The sequence below is a fragment of the Phyllostomus hastatus genome, unplaced genomic scaffold (genome assembly GCF_019186645.2).
Source record: "Phyllostomus hastatus isolate PE091 unplaced genomic scaffold, TTU_PhHast_1.1 phas_contig_432, whole genome shotgun sequence".
In the NCBI taxonomy this organism is placed as follows: domain Eukaryota; kingdom Metazoa; phylum Chordata; class Mammalia; order Chiroptera; family Phyllostomidae; genus Phyllostomus; species Phyllostomus hastatus.
The window spans coordinates 2,541,337-2,564,464 of record NW_025333880.1 but is presented as its reverse complement, the minus strand read 5'-3'; the positions used below and the strand labels follow the sequence as shown (position 1 = coordinate 2,564,464).

The window sequence follows — 23,128 nt, the reverse complement described above, 5'->3', positions numbered from 1 at the left end:
TTAGTACAAGACCTAGTCCATAGTAAGCATTGAGTAAATGTGTAGAGATGGGGTTTTGAAGGACTCTTGATGAAGTAGGACATATGTCAGGGTAGAATGCAGGCCTGGGGGGGTCTGAAGTCACAGTGGGTTCTGGGGATGGGGAGGCAAAGGAGACCCCCTGGTTCCTTCCTAGCCTTTGGACACAGCAGTGACCCTCCTGGCTAGAGGCAAAGCAGAAGTTAATGAGTCACTCAGGCCATAAATTATTGTCCCAAGTCTGCCTAACTTGAGTCACCTGGGTCAGAGTCTTTGCTGTGAGAAGCCCAGCAGCACATATTTTAGGGAAATGTGAAAAGATGAGGCAACTGCGATACTGTCATAAAATTAGTCAGGAACCTGTCTTGCAGTTCCTTTTATGATTTATAGACCACCTGACTATCTCACATTTGCTGGAAGACACATTGCTTACATATTCTGAAATATGTTTGTTTTCTCATGAATTAAATAAAAATTCTTCACTATGCTCAAGGAAAGTGGTGAGTCCAGCATTCTTACTGTAAAAAGCATTGCTGTCTGCCCAACTGTCAGAGCATTGGGAGACAGAAGGACAGAGCCATTATGAACTAAGCCAGAGAGTTTAGACTGTGCTTCAGGGAGAGAGACAATGCAGTGCTTTTGGAAATAAATGTTGCATCTCTCTCTTTCCCTGAATTGCCTGAGTGTCTCCACACCCTTCCTCCCCTTCCAACTTCATTCACCCACCTGTAGGATTTTGTCAGGAAATTTCAGGGGGAGGCGACAACATTCGTGAAAGCATAGAAATGTGAGCATACAAGGAGAGTAGGGCAGGTGCTCGATACCTGGGGAGACTGCTAGAAGTGATGCTAAAGAATTTCCACATTAGGCCTGGCTGGCATAGCTCAGTGGATTGAGCGCGGGCTTTGAACCAAAGTGTCGCAGGTTCGATTCCCAGTCAGGGCACATGCCTGGGTTTCAGGCCACGGCCCCCAGCAACTGTACATTGATATTTCTCTCTCTCTCTCTTTCTCCCTCCCTTCCCTCTCTAAAAATAAATAAATAAAATCTTAAAAAAAGAGAATTTCCACATTAATCTGTAAGGAGGAGGAAACATGGGGGGTTTTAAAGAACCAGAGTGGCACGACTTGAATCTAGTCCACAAACTGTAGCTGCCAGTGTTTGTATGGCCCATGAGCTACAAAAGGGTTTTCATTTTTAGTGAATGTGCTGCTGACATGAGCACAAAGGTTTTTACATTTTTATTTTATTTTCTAATCTTCACCTGAGGACATCCTTACTGATTTTAGAGAGAAAGGGGAAAGGAGGGGAGGGGGGAGAGAGAGAAAGAGAGAGGTACACATCGATCAGTTGCTTCTTGCATGTGCCCTGACTGGGGATCAAACCCACAACCCAGGCATGTACTCCTGAGTTGAACCCGTGACTTTCCTTTCGGTTTACAGGATGGTGCTCCAAACAATTAAGCCACACTGGCCAGGGTGGTTTTTACATTTTTAAAGGCTTAGTAGGAAAGGACAGATGGATGGTTGTCAGATGTAGGAAGAAGAGAAGATGTGAGAGAAAATGTATTGTCAACAAAGCCCCAAATATTTTACCTGACGGATAAAGTTTGCTGACCCTGGGTTAGATTTAGAAGGCAGTAATTCTACCATTTATTGAATGCTTATTTTACACTAGGTTTTATTATCCATTATTTTAATGTGCAAAATTAAGGCACTTACCTGTCCAGGGCTATACAGTGAAGTGAATGAACTAGGATTTGAACACAGGCTGCCAGCTCTTAAGTTACAGCTCTTTGAGCTCTAAACAATGAGGCTGGGTATTGGGAGGTGGCTGTGATGCTTCTGTGCCACTAAAGGCATCAAGTACTAGACAGCAGGGAGGGGCCTGAGCAACTCTCAGTCTATAGGTCTTGATGTGAAGGAGAGCAAATTGTCTCATCTGGACACTCTTCCTGGACATTCACCTCCTTGAGATTCTCCCCTGCTGCGCTGTCTCCCCAGGCTCTCTGCCATGCTTTGCTCACATCATTTACTTTTTAATCAAGCTGCCTGGTGTAGTGAAGAGGGCAGTAGAATGGAGAGCCTCATATTCCAGCTCTGGGCTTGTCATTACTGAGACCCGTGGCCCTCTACACCTGGCGGACATTGAAAGCATGATGCCCACAGTTGGGGAGGCTGTGGGAGAACCAGGACACATACCATCTATACCTTCCAAGAAGCCAAATTGGAAAAGTCTGGAAACTTATTTTCAGAAAAAAGATAAAATCTATTTAATAATAGATTAATACAATAATAAATAAAAATTCCACTAAGGTATCTATAAGCAATGTTATTTACATAAGAAATAAGTTAGTAATAACTTAAAAATTTGAAATTAGGGCAATGGTTGAATAAGTTTTTAATTTCCTGAAAAATAATCAGGTGGCCATGAAAAATTAAAATTATAGACTATGTGGCAGCCAAAAAAAAGGCTTGTTTCCTTTGTGAGTTATATAAATGTCTCATCATAGTGTTGCACACCTGAAACTAATGCGATATTGTGCATCAACTGTAATTTTTGAAAGAGGTTAAAGGGCCCACAAAACAGGTGATTGTGTGTGGACCGAGACTGTGACCTAAACAGCAAAATGAAAAGAGTGTGTAAAGTGATATTTTTCCTCACATTTTTCATTACTTCCTTTTAAGTTTGTGTAATATTAATTTTTATGAATTCAGGAATCAAAAACTGTGTTAATGTCTCAGTGCTTTTGAATAAAGGCTGCATAAAATATACAGCAGATGAATTGGTTTTCTTGGAAATAAATAGAAAGGTGAATGGATGCTTTTGATAATTGAAAGGGGCACACATTTAATGTTGCTTTTCCCATAGTGCATTTGGTCAAGGGGAAGAATAGCCAGTCTACCACTGTGGTGCGAGTTTGTGCCTTCAATGGCCCTTCTGTCAGGGCCAAGACATACAGGGGGCAGAATAGTGGAACCTGTTTTGTTTTTTAAATTGATTTTAGAGGGAGAGGATGGGAGAGAGAAAGGGAGGGAAAGGCGGGAGAGAGATCGATCTGTTGTTACACTCATTTATGCATTCATTGGCTGATTCCTGCATGTGCCCCAAACAGGGATCAAACCCCAAACCCTGGCCCATTGAGATGACACTCCAACCAACTGAGCTGCCTGGCCAGAGCTAGACACCTGTTGTTTTTGTTTGCCCAGTATCCACTCTTCTTCCTTGGTAACATTTCTAGTTTCCTTTGAGGAACTATTTTTGCTTCATTTCTGTGGCTCTGGGGCTGGGATCATGACCTAGGCTTGGGCAAAGTGAACATTGCATCATCTGACCATAGTGATTACTTTGAGGAAGGCATATGCATTAGGTCTGGGGATTTGGGTGACATAATTGTGAAAGTAGTGTGTTCTGAAAGCATGCTAAGCTGGAACAATGCAAGTTTGGAGGTGCTAGGGCCCATCTGTGATGCCACGTGGAGACACTGGAGGGAAGGGGGAGAGAGAGAGAAAGAATGAGTGGGAACAGTGTGTTGTATGAGGTCCTTGGCCAAGCCGTTTGTAAATGTAATCCTACCTGGACCTTCCTGCTAAGATGAGCCAATAGTTTGTTCCCTGCCCCTCTCTCTTCCTTACCCACACTTCCTTTTCTCTCCTTTCTCTCTTTTCCTAATTCAGCTTGAATCGGTTTCCTTTCACAGACAACTCAAACAATCCCTTCTATAAAGGACAACACTGTGCGGCTCTGCCAGTCCTGAGGAGGCAGGTAAGTGACAGAGGAAAGTGGAGAGCGGAGAAGTTCCTGACTCAGTCAGCACAAGATCCTGTGGAATCTTGTCTGCACCCTGGCAGGGGCAAGAACATTTGGCACAGGGGAAGTTTTGTTGGCAGCGGGGTTACTGTCTGAGAAGAAGGATGAGTGTGGGAACTTGGGGCATGTGTACTGTTGGGGGGCAGGGGAGGGTGGAGCCATCAGTATTGCTGAAATGCAGATTTTCAGATGCAGGTAACCTTCAGCCAGCCTTGGAGTGAGATCACACAAATCATCAGCAGGCTTGCATGGTGTTTTTATTGCAGTTCCTTCTTGATGGCTTCTTCTGAATAATTATTACTCTGTAGGCTTTGGAAAATTTCTTTTTACATTTAATATTAGGCTATTTCTCATTTTTATTTTCCTAGTTCTTTACCTTTTTATTCCAAAGTTGCCTTCTGACTGTTTAACGGTAAAGATTTGTGAGCACCTTAAATCAGTTGCTAAACATCAAAGAGCCCGGTGCATACAAAATAAAGATGTGTTGCAGTGAGGGGGTAACTACAGCCATCGTTGGAATTCCCACATCTGTAATAGTAAACCCTCTGCATAGAAGGAATGAGAATGTGGTGTCTGTGCATCTGTTCCCATGCCTAGCGTGGCCCAGATATACCCGGCCCCTCTGAGGAAGAAACAAGGGTATTCAGAAAGTCAGTGCAGCTGCTAAAAGGTTCATGACGCCCACAGTTTTTAATAAGAGTGTCAAAATCCCAACACTCTCATTCAAAGGCGAGGCCTTTGAGAGGTGATTAGGTAATGAGGGTGAAGCCCTCATGAATGGGATTAGCGCCCTGATTAAAGGCACCCCAGGGAGCTCTTTTGCCCCTTTCACCTTGTGAGGAAGACACAGCAAGAAGTGGACTGCGCCCCGCCCCCACGTGCCCCTGATCAGAGAGTGAATCTGCTGGTGCCGTGATCTTGAACTTCCCAGCTTCCAGAATTGTGAGAAATAAGTACATATATGTGTTGAAACCATCCTGTCTGCTGTGTTTTTGTTAGAACAGCTGGCAAGGACTCGGACACCTAGTGGATTGGCCACTGCCCACTTGTTTGCTGCCCTCGTCCCCCAGTCTGCGCTCCGCTGAGGTGGGCTCTAGGACCCAGCAGGCTGTTTCCCAGACTTCGTACCAGCTGACTCTGATTAGGTTCTGCCAAATCGAGGCACTGGCTGAGTTGGGTTAGGAGGAGAAGGGACTTGAGTCCTGTTTCCAGCTCGCGTCAGGATTCCGCTAGCCATGGTGGGCTGCTACTGGCTCAGGGCCTTCCAGCAGTTCCCAAACCTTGAAGGTGAATCCTTTCTGTTGGTGCCCCCACTAGCACCGCAGACCCTGAGTGGTCCCAGAACAACAGCGCTCCCACAGGTGCCAGCCCCTCCTCTGAAGTTCTGGGCCACATTAATGGTGCCCCATTTGTTTTCCCAGGCTACACAGTGGTGTCAGGGCTGACCTGTGCTCCTCACCCACTCGCCCTGTCATATGTTGGAGCCCTAACCCCCAGTACCTCAGAATGTGACTGTATTTAGAGATCGAGTCCTTAAGAGTTAATTAAGTTAAAATGGGGTCTTTAGGGTGGACTCTAATCCAATGCGACTCGTGTCCTTAATATGAAGACGAGGCTAAGGCACCAGCATGGAGAGAATTCCGTCTACCAATCAGGAGAGGCCACAGCAGAAACCAGCCCTGCCAACACCATGACATCAGACTCTGACCTCCTGAACGGTGAGAAAAAGAGTTTTTGTTGTTTAAGCCACCCAGTCCATGGTATTTCGTTCAGGTAGCCCTAGCATTCAATGTCAGGTGGTATCTGTTAATCTCTGGGTTAACCTGCTGTCTCTACTGTGCTTCCTCAGCCCTCTCTTTGTAGCCAGTTTCTTATAAAACTCCCTCTTTGAAACACCTGGAGTGGTTTTGTTTTCCTAACTAACAAACCTAATAAATATCCTAAATATCTTAGACCTAAATGTCTTTTGGGAAAACAGACATTAACAAAAGGATGGGATGATATTTATCTATATTTATATTATTATTTATATTTATATTTTGATGACTCATTAAGAAATATTCTAGTTTTATACATAATACTAAGAGCTATTTAAGAAAAATAAAATGCTCAATCTTAAAAACCAAACACATGAATTTATAATGTGAATTTCTGTTTTTGTTTTTGGCAACTAACCCTAGTCTCCCTTTCTCAGCATACAATGAGAGCTCTACCAGTTGTTTCCCCAGAGTGCACAGTGACGAGGTGGTCCTTCCCCGGCTGTCTATGCAGCTTTAGCTTAGTCCCTACCTTTATTTTTGGCAGTGCCTTCAAAGGGCTGGCTAAAGGGAGGATGATGTAGACAGCTGTCACAGACCTCAACCTGGGTAAACTTGAAGCCTTGTTAAATGAGGATGATTTTGCTAGTCTTGCCTACTTGCTGGGATAACTCCCACCAGTTCCTTCGGGACATCCCTCTAGTGTTATTTTCTCTAGAAAACTTTTCTTGATATCTCTACCTTGCCCCAAAGAATGTTTTATGGGCTGGGCTCCCGAGGATGCAGATTCTAGGATAAGGGGGTTTTACTGGGACTGCTCTTGGGAATAACACCAGAGAAGGAGCAAGGAAACCTGTTAGGGCAGAGGAAGAATTTGAACTGCAGTGCAGCTGCACAAGCATTCTCAACTAACCCTGGGGCCACAAAGCTGACATAGCACTTTAGGGAGAGCCAGCAAGGGCCCTGGGATGCCAGTTGCTGAAGGGGGAGGGCACATGATCTCTGACGTGTGGCAGCTTTCTTAGGAAAGGTCAAAAGGACAGGGCAGTGAGCTGTCAGCAGGCAAGGCTTCCAGCAGCTGCAGGGGGAGTGCCTCGGTGCAAAAGGGGCCTGGGGGTGGCACACCGCGATGTCCAATATGGTCAGTCTAGGGAAAGTTCTCAGGGATCCAGGGTGTGCATGGTAGTGGATCGTGATAGTGCATTTACATGTCTCTCTGAGACCGTGGTCTCCGGGCCCAGGCGCGCCTTATTACGTCATTGTTTGTAGCTCCAGCGTCCAATAAAAGCATGCCTACACAGTAGGCAGTCAGTCAATAAATGTTGAATTTAGTGGAGGAAAGGTGTTTACTTGTTTCTCTAGTAATTGCAGCAGGTAAGGAATTTAATGTCCTGCTGCCCCTCCACAATGGGGTTTAAAATCTAATTTTAAGCCCCATTGTGGAGGGGCAGTGTGATTTTGGCTCTGGAGTGAAAACCCCAGAGGACACTTTTTGGGCAAAGCAGAAGGCCTGAAACTGTGCCGGATGAATTGATCATAAACAGGAACCGAGGAAGATGTTGAGAAGGACTCTGCCCAGGACCATTGGGCAGCGATGGTCACACGGGCCTTCAGCTCTGTTCTTGAGTCAGCCACTGTGTGTTCATGGACCGCATCGGGGGCCGCCATTCGTTCCAGCTTCTGCCTGGACACCTCTGCCGCCAGCAGCCCCCACCGTCAGCAGGCTGCTGACCTACCACCAGAGTCAGGCTAGAAAAAGAGTTGAAAGGTGGCCACATCAACAGGAAATAAAACATTTTTATTGAATATCCATGTAATATGTTATTTTAACAACAATCAAAACTACTGTGGAATTCACTACACGAAGTGAAACAAAATTTAAACCACCTCATCAAAAATGAAGGTAAAATACAGCTAAAGTAGTTGGCTCGTGGGTCACGAGTCATATGGCAGAAGGAAACACCCCAACATTTCTACAAGATACAGAGAAAACCCACACATAGAAACACTCAAGCAGGCAGTAAATATACACAAAGGCAACTAGGATCTTTCTAGAGCATCAGATGCTAATACTTTACACAGCTTTGTCAGAAAGGTACAAGTGGCTTGTCTGAGGATGAGACTTGGTCTTCAAGCAGGTTCAGTCACTGACTCATGAGAGATGGTGTAGTACTGACTAATCCTATGGTGACAATATCCCATGTCTGGCAGTGTTGCAAGAGAATGCATTAGTAGTACTTTAATGCAAGAAATAACGTGTCTTCCACAGCTCAAACCTGCTTGTTTAAAGTGTTGTTTCAGTGTAAACTTAAAGCTGACTACAGAAAAATTAAATGTCAGTTTCTGGTACTTCAGGAATTTTTACAAGTCAGTCAACTCCCTCTCTATTATATGGCTTGGTCCTTTTCAATGCAAAGATTCTTATTTGACTCTTCTGTTCAAACTGATACCTAATCTGATGTCATGACTTGTGCATTTTCTAATATCTTTTTTTTTTTAAAGTATGGACCATCCACGGAAGAGGGAGATGTTATTCTTTTGTCCTTTTTGTCAGTCCCAGTTCTAGAGTTTGCTATCACTGGGCTGAAAGATCAAAGGGCACACCTCTTGTCTGATGAGGAAGGAATAATGACAGGAATTCTAGTTTTATCAGGAAATGGCTAACCTCATGTTCAAAGCCTCCCACCAGCCCTTTTTAAATTCTCTTTGAGTTGTTAGAAAAAATGTGGCATGATACCCTCAAGTCTGAACACGAGGCTAACACTTAGTTTTCTTCCATTTGGTTTTGGTATCTGTGAAGATCAGCATCCACCTCAGAGCTTCACTACTTCCTGCGGCCTGGGAGTGGAAGTGGGCCACAGAAGGGGCAGGGAGGAAAGACTGGATGCAGTGTGGTAACAGGCTGCCCTTCCACAGAGTGGCTGTCTGCCCTAGCGGGGAAAGTATGGAAGAGTGCACAGTGCTTGACAAAATGCTGTGTGCTCCACCCCATCCTATGTATCTTCCTTGTCCTATGCATAGCTTTTCAGTTCTGAATTGGTCCTTTGTAATGAGAACTGTTTGTGCTACACACACCTTGGGCAGTGCATTAGAAGGGAATGGCAGTATTGTTTACAATATCACTACGGAATAAACTGAGTGCTATCCACTGAGGGAACTACGTGTCTAAGCACACACGGCAGTCACAGTGTTACACAGAGCAGTCCTTGAAGACTCTTATGGAATGACTAGTAGCTTCATAATAGTGCCATTTACTACATAATAACATTGAAAACATTAAAAACTCTTCCTAAGTCAAGCATCTAGAATACATAAGAGGTTGCTTCAGTTTTCTAGAACTTGTTCTTGGTTTTGTTTCACCTCTTTTTAAAGGACAAATTAAAACTTATTGAAGTAAAAACAGCATATAAAAAGATCACTAGCTGTCTGTTTTGGCTTAATTGAAGTGCATTCAGAACTATGGCTAATTGTTTGCTTTTCATCTTTTGATGGGATTACAATACTGTCTGTTGACCACAAAGTAATTTTGTGCAATAAGCACAGATTACTGTGTTAAAAATATTCTTCTGCATTCCTTCTAATCTGGTTTCATGTAATAAAATATTTTGTTACAAAGTCCAGTGTGCAAATGTTCTGGAATTGTTAGAGGTGTGAAATCTGGAACAGAATTCACAGGATGCACATTGTGTATAAAGGTGATCATGGAGAGCTACTTTTTTCTTTTTAAATAGTCAGGCAATTATTCAGAAATGCTGACTTCTCCCCTCTGCTTCTTCCCACCCACCCCGTCCCTAAACAAATGCACACACACAGGCATGCACACGAGCGTGTACACAGATGCACACGGGACACCACCAAGTGGTTACTCTGTCTGCAGTCGTGTGAGGTCATGGGCTCCTTCAAACGCCAGAGCGAAGCTCTGACTAGAGCTCTGTTGGTGTGTGCAGATGGATGCTGTTCTGGGTTGTGGCTGTGCTTCCTGGAGAGCAGCCTGCATGCTGCTCAGATCATGCTAATTTGCCTGTGAAGAAATTCTACAAAATTGGCTTTGCCCACCAAATATGTGGTGTAAGTGTATCTTGGTACTCAAGTGATTCAATAGAAAGCTCAGGTTTAAGTTGTCCTTTAAGATGTCAGTTTCACTGTACTAGTGCCTTACAAGTTGATATTTTTGCTGGAATGCAGACGATACTATATTTACCATATAATATATTTCAGCTCTCCTATATCTCAGTCAATTTACATAGTTTAAAATAGAACATCTTATTAAAAACATCTAGATATACACAGATTAGGAAATGCTTACAACATACAAATACACAAACTAGAAATAAATCTTCAGCATACTGGTATATACAACTGTGTGATACAATAAATAATTTCAGTCATGCTCTATCTACACATCATATTGCTTAAAAGAAGAGTAGATTTGGAGGGCAGTGGCATGAGGAAGGACTCAGGGGCTCTCTACATTTAAATTTGTGTGCAAATTAAAACAGGATTTGAAGTACCACTGAATTCTGTTAGGAACGCATGGCTGGAAAAATGAAAGGACCCATATTACTGAGGTATTTACAGATACTGGCTAAAGAGCACTATGTGGGCAAACACAGAAAGGCTTCTTCCCTTTACTTCTTGACCGCCAGCATGGCATCGACTTCCTCCTCCACCTGCAGGGTGTGCCACTGGGCGATGGGTCGCCTGGGGTTGGCCAGCATGTCTGACCAGTGTCGCAGCTCCGCCCCGGTGCTGTTGTAGCCCACGAAGACTTTGCCGATGGCATCGTTCTTGCCGATCTTGTCATAGTCCAAAACAGTTACCACCACTTGCACTTTCTGAAAGAGGACACAAAATAAACAGTCATCATTCAGGTCTAGAGATTCCTCCCTATTACAAAGCTTCCTTGAGATCTAAAATAAGAATCAATTGCCAAACACCAGGACAAGGGTGAAAATGACCTGAATATGAAAACATGTTATCCCTATTTTGCCAGTATTACATCATCACCACCATTATCACTCTTGTCATCATCTTCTTCAAAATACTCAGTGAATGTTAATTTTTATTACGAATTTGGCACTGTTCTGTCTTTTACATAAACTGCTCAGTTACTTCTCACAGTAGATACTATTAATATTGCCATTATATAGACAAGATGATGAAGCTCAGAGAAGTTAAAACACCTGCCCGAGGTCATATAAGCAGTGAATCTTTCGGTTTCCAGGGTCCATTCTGTACACTCCATGCTCTGCTGCCTGCATTATACTCCTCTCTGAACCCTTCTGTTCGCATTGCCTCCTGGGGAAATGTCTGACATTGGCACTCAGACCTTTCTTTCTGTGGTTGCAGCTCCCAAAGCACCCATGGACCGCAGTCCCATTTTGGGAGACGGAAAAGAGCCAACATTTTACACAAAACTAATATAACATTTCAGCTAATCATGAAATTGTGGTGAATATAAAATGTGACAGTAGAGTGAAAGTCTTTCAAAAGTAGAAACCAAGTGAAGATAATTTTTTCCATTCATACATGGTCTTGATAAACATTGGTTGAGTGACTGCTTCTCTGCATCTGGCACTGACATCAAATGGAGATAACCTTCTTAGGCCACATATGATTTGCTTTGGTGATTCCGATAGGTTCCATTAATAACTTACTTTTTGAACTGACTGAACTGATGAAAGCACATGCATGCCATTATCATATGAAAGAACTACTTTTTAAAAGCACATTTGAGTTCTGTTTCCTAAGGAATGAATTTGCTTAATCAAAATATGCAATAGCTCCAATCTAGAAAGTGAGTGTGAAGATAAAGGAAGACTTTAGAGTACAGTAGAAAGCATAACATTTGGTGGCCAGAGTTACAAAGACCCGAAAATGTAGTGATAGAAGCCAGAGGCAGACAGAGCTCCAGGGGATTTCTGGTCCTTTAGTAGTACTCTGAGGGACTGCGGTCTTGCACCAGTGTGTGGGAGGGGGTGCCCAGGTATAGCTTCGGATCAGAGAAAATGATCGCTTCTCAAAGTGAAACTTAGAATGTGTAATGAAACACATTGGCAATAAAGGGAACAAACTGCTGCCTTCCCCTCTGCAGCCTTGGATTGTTTCCATCATCAGGGGAATTACCTATCCACTGGATGGTGTTTGGAACTGGGCTTGGTTCTGAGGACTTGGTCCATCCAAATTCATCAGGACACAGTCATACTGCAGGGAAGGGGGCGGGGCACTGGGGACATTGTGCACAAAGGTGACAAGAGTTTTGGAGGTTGGAGTGAGAGGTTGGAATGAGTTTGATTACTCATCTAGGGATGTATTAATTAGTAACACTCAAAACAAAAGATCCCTATGAAGGCCTTAGGTTAATTTTTCCAGCTGCTTGTACTGTTTATACATTTTTTTCAGGAGGTGAGGGGAGGAATGCAACATTTTCATGTACATTTGGAAATCACCATATTTGCATCTGTCATAGTATATTTTCAGAGAAATAAAGACAGGAAGATAACCTTACAACTTCAGGATAAAGGGAACTTGAAGTCCTAGTATAGCATGTGAAATGCTCAATTACTTTCTCTAAGGAAATGCAAAGACTAGGAAAGCAGCTTCGTAGGAGGCAAAAAGAAAAGAAATGAATACATTGACTTAAGGAGCAGAGGAGGAGGGAGACAGTCGTTCCCATGCCTGATGTCCTCTCTATGGGGCTCAGGCTCTCCCTGTCCTGGCGAATGTGATTTCCTCCAAAACACTGCCCCAGAACCCAGCATATGTTTTTTCATGCACTTTGTTTTCGATATATCTGCATTTGCTACAATTTATAGTTGAAAAGAGACATTTATTTATTTTTAAACAGGTATAGAATTGTATCTCACAGGGGAAGGTTTACAATAGGATTTTCATCTCGGTGCTGTGCTTTATGTTGTTTTGTGGAATTAAAAAGCAAAATGCCAGGAGGTGTGACTCTCCATAGGAAGAAGGTCTTAGAACTCAGAAGAGTTCACTGAATGAGTATTGCAAAATATATTGTTGAAGAAAATTGGATGTCTTGGGAGTTTGCCAGGGGGGTCCAAAGCGAAGAGCTCACTGGTTCAGACCGGTGAACAAGGAATTGGGGCTGGGAATCCAAGTCCCCTACGATGCCACTTACTTATATAACAGCTGTTAAAATTAAATTATATGTGCAATTCGCTGCCATGTGAAAATGTATATGAGAAAGGTTATAAAAAACACGAACCCATGTGAGGACGGTGGGATTATTGATTTTTGAAAATTGCCCTATATAATACATTACTAGCCATGTGTAGCTATTTAAACTTAAATAAATTAAACTTAAATAAAGTTTCTTGATCACACTAGTGACAGAGGCACTCACAGACCGCCTGTGGCTGGTGGCCACCATACTGAACAGCACAGGTGATAAAATATTCCCATCATCACAGAGAGTTCTATCGGACAGTGCTGATTCATGTATTGCCTTACCCTTATTGTAAGATCCATTCCAATAAAATGTTAATTCAAAAAAGACAACAGTAGTATTGTGAATAATAATAATGATGGGAACTATTTACTCAGCCTTCTTATCTACTTGGCACTGTTCCAAGGGCTTTTATATGCATAATCTTACTTTGATGTGGATTCTGTTACTACTCCTATTGTGCATATGAGGACATTCTAAACCTCAGTTTCCTTATCTATAAAATTGGGATAATACTGGAATCTCTCATAAGGTTATTGTAAGGATGAAATGAGATTATACATATGAAGTGCTTAATTTGGGCCTAGGCACTAAATAAATGTACAATAAATGTAGCTATTTTCTTAGTTTTCTTTATAGAATAGAATTGTGATTCATTCATAAAATTCTGCTTTCTAAGAATAGCTTAAAAGTAAAAATATACATTTGAAGAATATTTGCTGACTTGTTATTCTGGACTTATAGAGGGTTCCAAGTTGTTTTGATGCCCACCCTTCATTTCTCTTTCAAATTATGGGCAAACTTTTATATTATGAACAGATGGACCCATATCAATTATTTGATAAAAAGTAGTATTGCTTTAAGCATTTCAACTCTTTGATATCCCTTAAGAATTAGCAAGAAATAACCCATAATTATTGGATGTGAAGTTTGGCTTAGAAAAGTCTAACTATGGATACCAAGTGAGAAAGCCTAAAATAAAAATTAAGGTTAAATCTTATTTAAAAATTGATAAATAATAAGATCATGTACTACCATTTTGACTACATCTAGCACCCTATTTTGACTATGTTAACCACAAAGTTTTCTACTAGCGTACTTTCTATGATAACAATTATTGTCTGGCAAATTAAGGGTCCATTTTTTTACAAAAATACCCATCCATTCCACTCAGAAACAAGAAGCTAAATTTAAACAATTAAAAACACAACTTAGCCTAATTTTTCTATTGTTAATTCCCTTTGAATAATAAAGCTTAAAGATGCTGCATAGTCAGCATCACCAATATACTTCTCTTAACTCTATTTTTTTGCTTTAAAGATGTGATGAGAAGAATTACATATTATGGCCTGGGAGTAAATAGTGGAAGCTCATTTGTTCTTGGTCTTTTAATCTTTCCAGATGGACTTTATGGGCTAGAAAAGTTGTTCTGTTGGTGTTCTTGTTCCCACTTTATTGCTGCTTAACAGAATGCAAGCTGTTTTTGGCTGAGTCGACACATCCTGTGCTCTATATGCTATCCTTCCTCTCTTGATGTAGCTTGAGTATCAAATGTGCATGGGAATAAGAACAGCAGTTCTAATGAAGGCATGTGCACTGAAGATTTACAACATCTGTGTGTTTAACTGGTGTGGTCTGAAACAGTGAAAATCAAATGGGAAACAAAATTATGTTTGACATTACCTGGATTTGCTCAAAGGGTACTTCAAAGCTGAATGACTCATTGTAGTAGGGGTTGAGTGTATTCTTTTTAATTGTTGTCTTTTTCTTCTTCAGCCTCTTGCCATTTTGCATCAGATGAATCTTCACATAAGGATCTGAAAAACAGAAACAGAAAGTTTAGCAGGTCAGAGACACATATTTTAGATTACAATTTAGCTAATAAAAATACCAAGTATTCCCAACAGGAAGATAATTGTATTGTACATGTTTAGTATTTTTTAAAATTTCATTTTTATTTAAAGATTTCAAGTAACATATTGGCCACATTTTTCCCCCATCACATCACCAATATTTATAGTTGGACTTCAGAGATGAGAGTGGTGGTGTAAACCAGCAATTCAGAAAAAAAAAGACACAGCATTTGCTGATGTCCATGGTATAAATACTCTCAGCATAGCTGGTTTCAAGGTATGAATAATTTAACACCTAAATTTCTGAATATTTTAAAATTGGGTTCTGTGAGCTGGCCCAGAACTCATTGCAGTATACCACTCTATGGGATTAACTTTTGACAGAAAACAAAGGAACCGTTTCATTTATTCAATTATTTACTCAACCAAAGTGGGTAAGGCCTTAGGGATAGAGTAGTGAACAAAACAGACCCTCCTGTTCTCATGAGGGAACTTCAGACTTGTGGGGGACATACATAGCAGGCTTGTAAGGAAAAGAAACGCATAGGAAATTGCAAGTTGAGAAGAGTGCTCTGGAGGAAAAGAATAGAGTAGAGATACGACGGGGACTACCAGGGTTTGTTAGTATGGTGAGTCTGAGGTAGGAATGAAATTCTTAGTTCACTCTAGTAAGGCCCCTCTGGGAGGTGACATTTAAACTGAGATAGGAAGCTTGAAGGGTGAGAAGAGGCTGTGTGAGTGTGTATGTGTGTGTGTGAGAGAGCGCGAGCGAGAGCGAGAGCGAAGAGCTTCAAGGCTTCAGGGAAAAGAGAATAACCCAGAACGCACAGAAGTAATGAAAAAAGGAGCAGAAAGAGTCCCTTAGCAATTTCCCAAAGGCCTCATTAGATCAAGCACAAAGTAAGTCACTGAAGGGGTGAGACAATCTCTGTTTAGAGTTCTCATTATTAATGGTTAAATGACATACCTTCAAGTCACCAAGAATGTTTGATAATAAAATCTACTCTTCATTTTTTTACTTCATGTGTCACACATGTTAATTATAGAAAAAAATATATCAGAAAACAATGGTAAAAAAAATGGAAACTTAAATCACCCATGGTTTTATTCCCCTAATCACTGCTAAGCCTTCCAAGATTTCTTTCCTTTCTTTCAAAACATGTACAGCTGGGAGGGACTTTACAGATAATCTAGTCTACCCACATATTTTTAGAAGAAAAAATACAGACCAAAAAATCTTGTCCTTGTCTCCCTCTTCCTAGCTCCAGTAGAACATAACTCCTGAAGGACAGACACTTGGTCCACCATATTCACTAACTGAATTTACTAAACAGTACCTGGCACGCTTCAGTTTTTGTTGAATAAATTAGTGGGACTTCTTTAGGACCTCAGAATCTGGGTCTCCTTACTCTCAGTCCTGTCTTCTTCCTATTGTCCCAAAGCCAACATTACCTGGGTTTTTTTGTTGGTTTGTTGTTGTTTTTAATACTACATCCATCAAGAAGATTTTCATCAGAATCTACTCTCAGTAGCTTTCAAGTATAGAATACAGCATTGCCAACTGTAGTCACCATGCTGTGCATTAGATCCCCAGACCTTACTCATCTTATAGCTGGAAGTCATACTTTGTGACCAACATGTCCTCATTTCCCTCACTCCCCACAGCTTTTAGCAACCACCATTCTACTCTCTCTCTCTGTGAGTTTGGCTTTTTTTTTATAGATTCTGCACATAAGTGAGATAATACAGTATTGTTTCTCTCTGACTTACTTCACTCAACATGAAGCTCTTGATGTCTATCCATGTGGTTGCAACTGGCAAGATTTCCTTATCTTTTGTGTCTGAATAATATACTATGGTGTACATGTGTGTGTATACATATATCACATTTTCTTTATACATTTAGTTGCTGATGGGCACAGAGATTTTTTCTGTCTTGGCTATTGTGAATAATAATGCAATAAACATTGTGATGCAGATATATTTTTAAAGTATAGTTTATTGGTTATATTATTGCAATTGTCCCATGTTTTTTTGTCCCTTTAACCCCCTCTGTCTTGCATTCCCTTCCATCCAGCATCTCACTCCCTTACTTAGTGTACATGGGCTATACATACAAGTTCTTTGGCTTCTCCATTTCCTATGCTATTATTAACCTCCCCCTGTCTATTCTGTACCTACCATTTATGGTTCTTATTCCCTGTACCTTCCCCTCATTCACCCTCCCCACTCTGCTGGTAACCCTCCATGTGATCTCCATTCCTGTGATTCTGTTCCTGTTCTAGTTGTTTGCTTAGTTCATTTTTTTTTTTTAGGTTCAGCTGTTAATAGTTGTGAGTTTGTTGTCATTTTACTGTTCATAGTTTTTGATCTTCTTTTTCTTATATAATTTCCTTTAACATTTAATATAATAAGGGCTTGGTGACGATGAATTCCTTTAACTTGACCTTATCTGGGAAGCACTTTATCTGCCCTTCCATTCTAAATGATAGCTTTGCTGAATAGAGTAATCTTGAATATAGGTCCTTGCCTTTCATGACTTGGAATACTTCTTTCCAGCCCCTTCTTGCCTGCGAGGTTTCTTTTGAGAAATCAGCTGATAGTCTTATGGGTACGTTTTTTGTAGGCAATTCTCTCCTTTCCTCTTGTTGCTTTTAAAATTCTCTTCTTATCTTTGATCTTGGGTAACTTAACGATGATGTGCCTTGGTGTGTTCCTCTTTGGGTCCAGTTTCTTTGGGACTCTCTGAGCTTCCTGTACTCCCTGGAAGTCTATTTCCTTTACCAGATTGGGGAAATTTCCCCTTCATTATTTATTCAAATAAGTTTTCAATTTCTTGCTCTTCCTCTTCTCCTTCTGGCACCTCTATGACTCAGATGTGGTAATGCTGAAAGTTGTCCCAGAGGTTCCTCAGCCTCTCCTCATTTTTTTGAATTCCTGTTTCTTCATTGTGTTCTGGTTGAATGTTTATTTCTTTCTTTTTTTTCCAAATTGTTGATTTGAGCTTCATTTCTTTCCCTTCACGGTTGGTCCTCTGTATATTTTGCTTTATTTCACTTTGAGTAGCCTTCATTTCTTCCTTCATTTTGTGAGCAATCTCAATAATTTCTGTGAGCATCCTGATTACCAGTGTTTTGAACTGTGCATCTGATAGGTTGGCTATCTTTTCATTGCTTAGTTTTTTTTCTGAAGTTTTGATCTGTTCTTTCATTTGGGCCATATTTCTTTGTCTTGGCACACTTGTTACATTGTAATGGGTGGAGCCTTAGGTATTCACCAGGGTGAGGCAACCCACTTTGCTGTGTTGTGGTGCAGTCTGGATGAATGTTTCTTCATTAACTCCTTGGTTGTCAGACTTCCATGCAGTTTGATTTTCTGGCAGTTCTGGTTGCTTTTTGTTTTTTAAATTGGTTGTTATTCTTCTTTTGGTTGTGTGAGGAAGTGAAGCATTTCTACCTGTGCCTCCATCTTGGCCAGAACTCCAGATATCTTTTAAGATAGTAATTTCATTTCCTTCAGATATATGAGGTCTGTCTGGAAAAATTCCTGCCATTGTTAATATAATGAGAACAGTTTGTGCAATATCAATGTAACCTGGCAGCCAAGGAGAGTGGGCTGAAATGTGTGTGCATGAACAATGACAATTTTATTGTACTACTTAGTGGGGGCGGTAGATGCCATTGAGTGAGCATGTGTACTGTGTGGCCCTCACATTCAAAAAGACAGAGTGAGTAGAACAATGCATCTGCATCAAATTTTTCATTAGGCTTGAAAATGCCTTCATGGAAACTATATGGATGATTCAGAGGCTGCAGCTATGGGCAAGGTGATTGGCAGCTTCACCACAATAATGCGCCTGCTCATGTATCATGTCTCGTGCAGAGTGTTTTGGTGAAACATCAAATCACCCAAGTGACTCGGCCACCCTACAGCCCAGATTTGATGCTCTGTGACTTCTGGCTTTTCCCTAAACTAAAATCACATTTGAAAGGGTAGAGATTTCATACCCTCGATGGGATTCAGGAAAATATGAGGGGGCAGCTGATGGCGATTGGGAGAACTGTGTGAGGTCCCAAGGTGCCTATTTTGAAGGGGACTGAAGCATCATTGTCCTATGTACAATGTTTCTTGTATCTTGAGTCTTCTTCAATGTCTCTGTTTTTCATATTACATGGCTGGATACCCTCTAGACAGGCCTCGTATACCCAGAAGTGGAATTGCTGGATCACATGGTAGTTCTTTTTTTAATTTTTAAGGAACCCCTGTACTGTTTTCCCTAGTGGCTGTAGCAATTTACATTCCTACCAATAGTGCACAAGAGTTCCCTTTTCTCCACACCCTTCCAAGTACTCATTATCTCTTATCTTTTTGATGATAGCCATTCTGACAGGTGTGAGGTGATATCTCCTATGGCTTTGATTTGCATTTCCCTGGTGATTTTGAGCATCTTTTCATGTGTTTGTTGGCCATTGATATGTCTTCTCAGGAAAAGTATCTATTCAAATCCTCTGCCTATTTTTTAAAATTGAATTATTTAGTTTTATTTTTCCCCCTTCTTTTCTTTCTTTTTTTTTTTTTGTGCTCCAAGGTGGGTACATTTACATATTTTCTTTGTCTAGGTGTCTGAGGTATTTGATTGCTTCTCCACCTTCTCCAGTTTTATATTTTGATCCACTCCTTGGTTGCCTTGATTTCCTAAGTGTCCTCTGGTTCCTTCATTGCATTGATGTCTTGTTCTGAATTCTGGTCCCTTTGGAGATGGCTCTAATCTTTTGGTTAGTTCATTAGTAACTTCTTGTGGGATCTGAACCTGGCTCCTGTCTCCCTAACTATGGCAGAGCCTTCCAAATGGAAACATACCCACTGCCTATGAGTCATGCCCATGATTTAATGACACACATTTCACAGTGAGGACCATCTCTTCTGCAAAGCAGGAGTCTGTACAAACAAATTTGTTCTGCTTTAGGGGCTATTCCACAAACCAAATCTTTGTCAATTCAGAGTTTCTTGGTGGTGTAGAAGTCCTGGTCATTGCATAACTGGACATAATTTAATGGAAATAATAGAACAGGCTGTAATGAGACTCATTAATGTTGCTTTTGCTCTTCCTGAGCACAATTGCTGGACACCATGTATGGCATTTAAACTTCTTTTAGGTTTGTAAACATGGAAATAGCATGAGGAAAGATGCAAACTACAAAACTGGGGTACCGTCCTCATGGATTTTATCTCTATGGCTGAATTGCTCTTCATCATTGAAGCACCGACAACTTTGTTCACACCACAGATAGTTTCTGTTGCCCCTGAAACAAGTGCAAGACTTGGGATACTTTGCTTCTTTTATGTGTTTAATTTGTCTTTAAAAAGGGTAGGACCTTTTTTATTTTTCTGACTTTGTAAAAAGGAAGGTCTCTTTCCTGATGCTCATGTCGTCTCTAATAGAGTGTGACTGATGATGGAAAATGATGGATCGGATTCAGATAGAAGGTTCCCCATGCCCAGTAATAAACTGTAGGTACAATGAGGACAGATTCCTTGCCTCATTTTCAATGCTTTTCAGGTCTGACATTTGGTTTTGTTATTAAGGTGGCACTGCTACCCTCCACGCACTGCTTGTCAGGCTTTCTTTGTATCTGAAATCAGCTCAACTGGACAGCTCCCCTTTCTGTCATAATAGCTGTTATGACTTGGAAGTTTTTCAGGACATTGTAATAAAATTTCCCTTAAACCTTTATATATTGACAAGCCTTTTTAATATATACAATTGGGGGTTTTGTTTCTAATGTTCACAATTATGGTAGGGAGAATAATAGCTCTCCTGAAAGATACCCACTTTCTCATCCTCAGGACCTGGGAATGTTACCCTATATGGCAGAAACAGCTTTACAAATGTGACTAAGGTTAAGGATCTCAAGAGGAGAATTTCATCCTAGATCATCAAAGAGGGACTGATATAATCACATAAGCCTTAAAAACAGAGAACCATTCCTGGTTGTGGCTAAGAAGAGATGTGACACTAGAAGAAGGGTTGGAGATGCGACATCGCTGGCTGTGAGGATGGAGGAGGGTGCCACAGAGTGCGGGAGGCCTCAGAAGTTGGAGAAGGCGAGGAAATACATTCTCACCTGGAGCCTCCAGGCAAAATACAACCCTGCTGACACCTCGATGTCCGCCCAACGAGACCTCTGTCAAAGTTCTAAGCTTCAGAACTTCATATAAGGGGATGAACAGGTGCTGTTTTAAAAACTAAGCTCGTGGTAGTTTACCGTGGCAGCACCAGAAATCTAACAGTGCAGCTGAAGGTAAAGAGAAGGTCTGCTTACATAGCAAGGTTTGAGAGTTCAATTGAAATAGGTCTAGACAATGATTTTGGAAACGATTTATATTCTTTTTTAATCTTTTAAAAAATTACTCTGTTCTCTAAAATAAAAACCTTCAAAAAGTTCATCTTTTTTTAAATAAAAGAGTTAACTGGAACATACAATCAGAAGATAATAGTTACATATAGATGTTTCAGGATCCATGGTAAAATTAGTAAAATGAGACGAAATGTTAGCTGAGAATAATTTTCAAAGTAAGACATGTTACAAGGTTTAATATAATAATGTTCCTTTATATTGGTAGAGTACTTCAAGGTTATATATACTTTTTAAAATTATATCATCTCCCTTAATCTTTACAACAAGCCCAGTGAGGAGACAGGCTCAGAAAGGCCTGCTTCCCCCAGCGGTCAAATCAGGGACTTCTGACTCTGAATCTGTTGTTGTTTATGGTATGTTGGAGGAACAGTTTAGTACTGTGTTTATAAGTGTAGACTCTGGAGCCAGACGACTTGAATCTTGGCTCTGCCACTAGCTGTGTGGTCCTGGGCAAGTTATTTAACCTCTTTGTGTCATAGCTCCAACAACCTAAAATGGTGAGAATAATTGCTCGGTCAGCTCTAGCTTATGAACAGCTTTGAAGATGGAAGAGCAATTCTGTAGCTCTGCCAGCTGGGCAGCCTCTTCTGAATATAATTCATGGAGTGAATAACCTATGATCTGCTGCCAGTATTTTTGTTTATTTTGTCCCTATTCAGGCATTAATTTTAAGTGGAAGGTATCTCATATAAATCTTCTATTATAATCTGTAAGAGTTTCCTTTCTGAAGGGTTTCTTCCCATGGCCAATCCTTAGCATGCTGGCCTGGCCCTGATGCTCCCATATTTGCTCTGGGCAGAGACAGCTATCACCCATACACGCTCCTTCAGACATTACACCCCACCCCACTCGCCTGTATCTGATATTCCTTCCATACACTGACTCCGTCGTCCTCTTTCGGTCAGGGAATAAGAAGGGTGATGACATATTTATGGCCCTATTTTTCTGCCATTTCAATGAGCATCCTTGTCTGCCACCTTCCATGCTGTACTGAAGCTTAGTTGATTTGATGACTTTGTCTACGGACAGGTGGGGTATGGCAGGCAAAAGAAACCCCAGAAGTTGTCTCTCTTCTGGATAGTTGTTGACACCACCTTAATTGGCATTGTCCGCTTGTTATAGAGCGAATGTTAGTGTCCTCCCAAACATATATGTTAAAATCCTACACCCCAACGTGATGGCATTGGAAGGTAGGTAAGGTCTTTGGGAAGGAGTTCGGTCACTGTGTAAGGCTACAACGAGAAGACAGTTGTAAACCAGTAAGAGAGCCTTCACCAAGAACCCGACCATGCTGGCACCTTGATCTCATGCTTCCAGCCTCCAGAGCTGTGAGAAACAGGCATTTGTGGTTTAGGTCGCCAGTCTCTGGCCATCTCTCACAGCAGCCAGAGCAGCCGGGACAGCACCGTTCCTGCCAAACTGTCCCTCGTTTCCTCTTTTTCTCTCTGAGCAGGAGCTGGCCTTTTCCCCCTCCTTCCCCTTTTTTTTGCCTCAAGACTCCCAAAGATATATTTTATGAGCTTAACCACATTTATATTATTTAAAAACACACTTAATAGGGTTTTTCTCTATACTACTTTTCTCAGACATCCTACGATGCAAAACTGTGCTTCCTATGTCATTGCTACTTCTCTTTAGCAAAGTCTCTGGCCACGGAGTCCGGCCCTGGAAGGCAATGTCTTTGCCGGCACTGACGTCCATGGCACGGCTTTTGCATGTGGAGATGCGTTCTCCCCTTCAAACCTAGAGAGTGGACTTAGAGGAAGACTTTGGAACTCACTCAGGAAGTGGATTTCCTTCCATTATAGAAACACATTGGGCAAGCTTTGCAGAAGTGTAAGTGCAACCCATGTGCTGTACAACATGGTCATAACCACCTCGGCTCTTTCTTCTCCTTCAGATGAGAAACCTACTGTGCTCATCATCCCTTCCCCTTTTAAGCCTGGTTTTGTGCTATGATTTCAGACTGCTGGACCAAAAAGTTAGAAAATTTGGAGCTATTGCTGATTTCTGCTTCTCTACCTCCTGTGAATATATGGCCACCACATTCTCCCAATTTACCTTCGTGTTGTGTTTGGTTGG

General features: G+C 41.3%; 1 protein-coding gene across 6 annotated transcripts in view; it reads right to left on the bottom strand.

Moving 5' to 3' along the window:
• Positions 1 to 7,362: 7,362 nt before the first annotated feature.
• SYT1 (synaptotagmin 1) overlaps positions 7,363 to 23,128 on the bottom strand; it is a 529,074-nt gene continuing 513,308 nt past the window's right edge. For all 6 annotated transcript variants that reach the window (XM_045845010.1, XM_045845011.1, XM_045845009.1 and 3 more), the window contains 2 exons: positions 14,458 to 14,591; positions 7,363 to 10,420 (listed from right to left, as the gene is read on the bottom strand). In XM_045845010.1, coding sequence (XP_045700966.1) covers positions 10,214 to 10,420; positions 14,458 to 14,591 — 341 coding nt within the window. In that variant the 3' untranslated portion in view covers positions 7,363 to 10,213. The remainder of the gene's footprint in view (positions 10,421 to 14,457; positions 14,592 to 23,128) is intronic.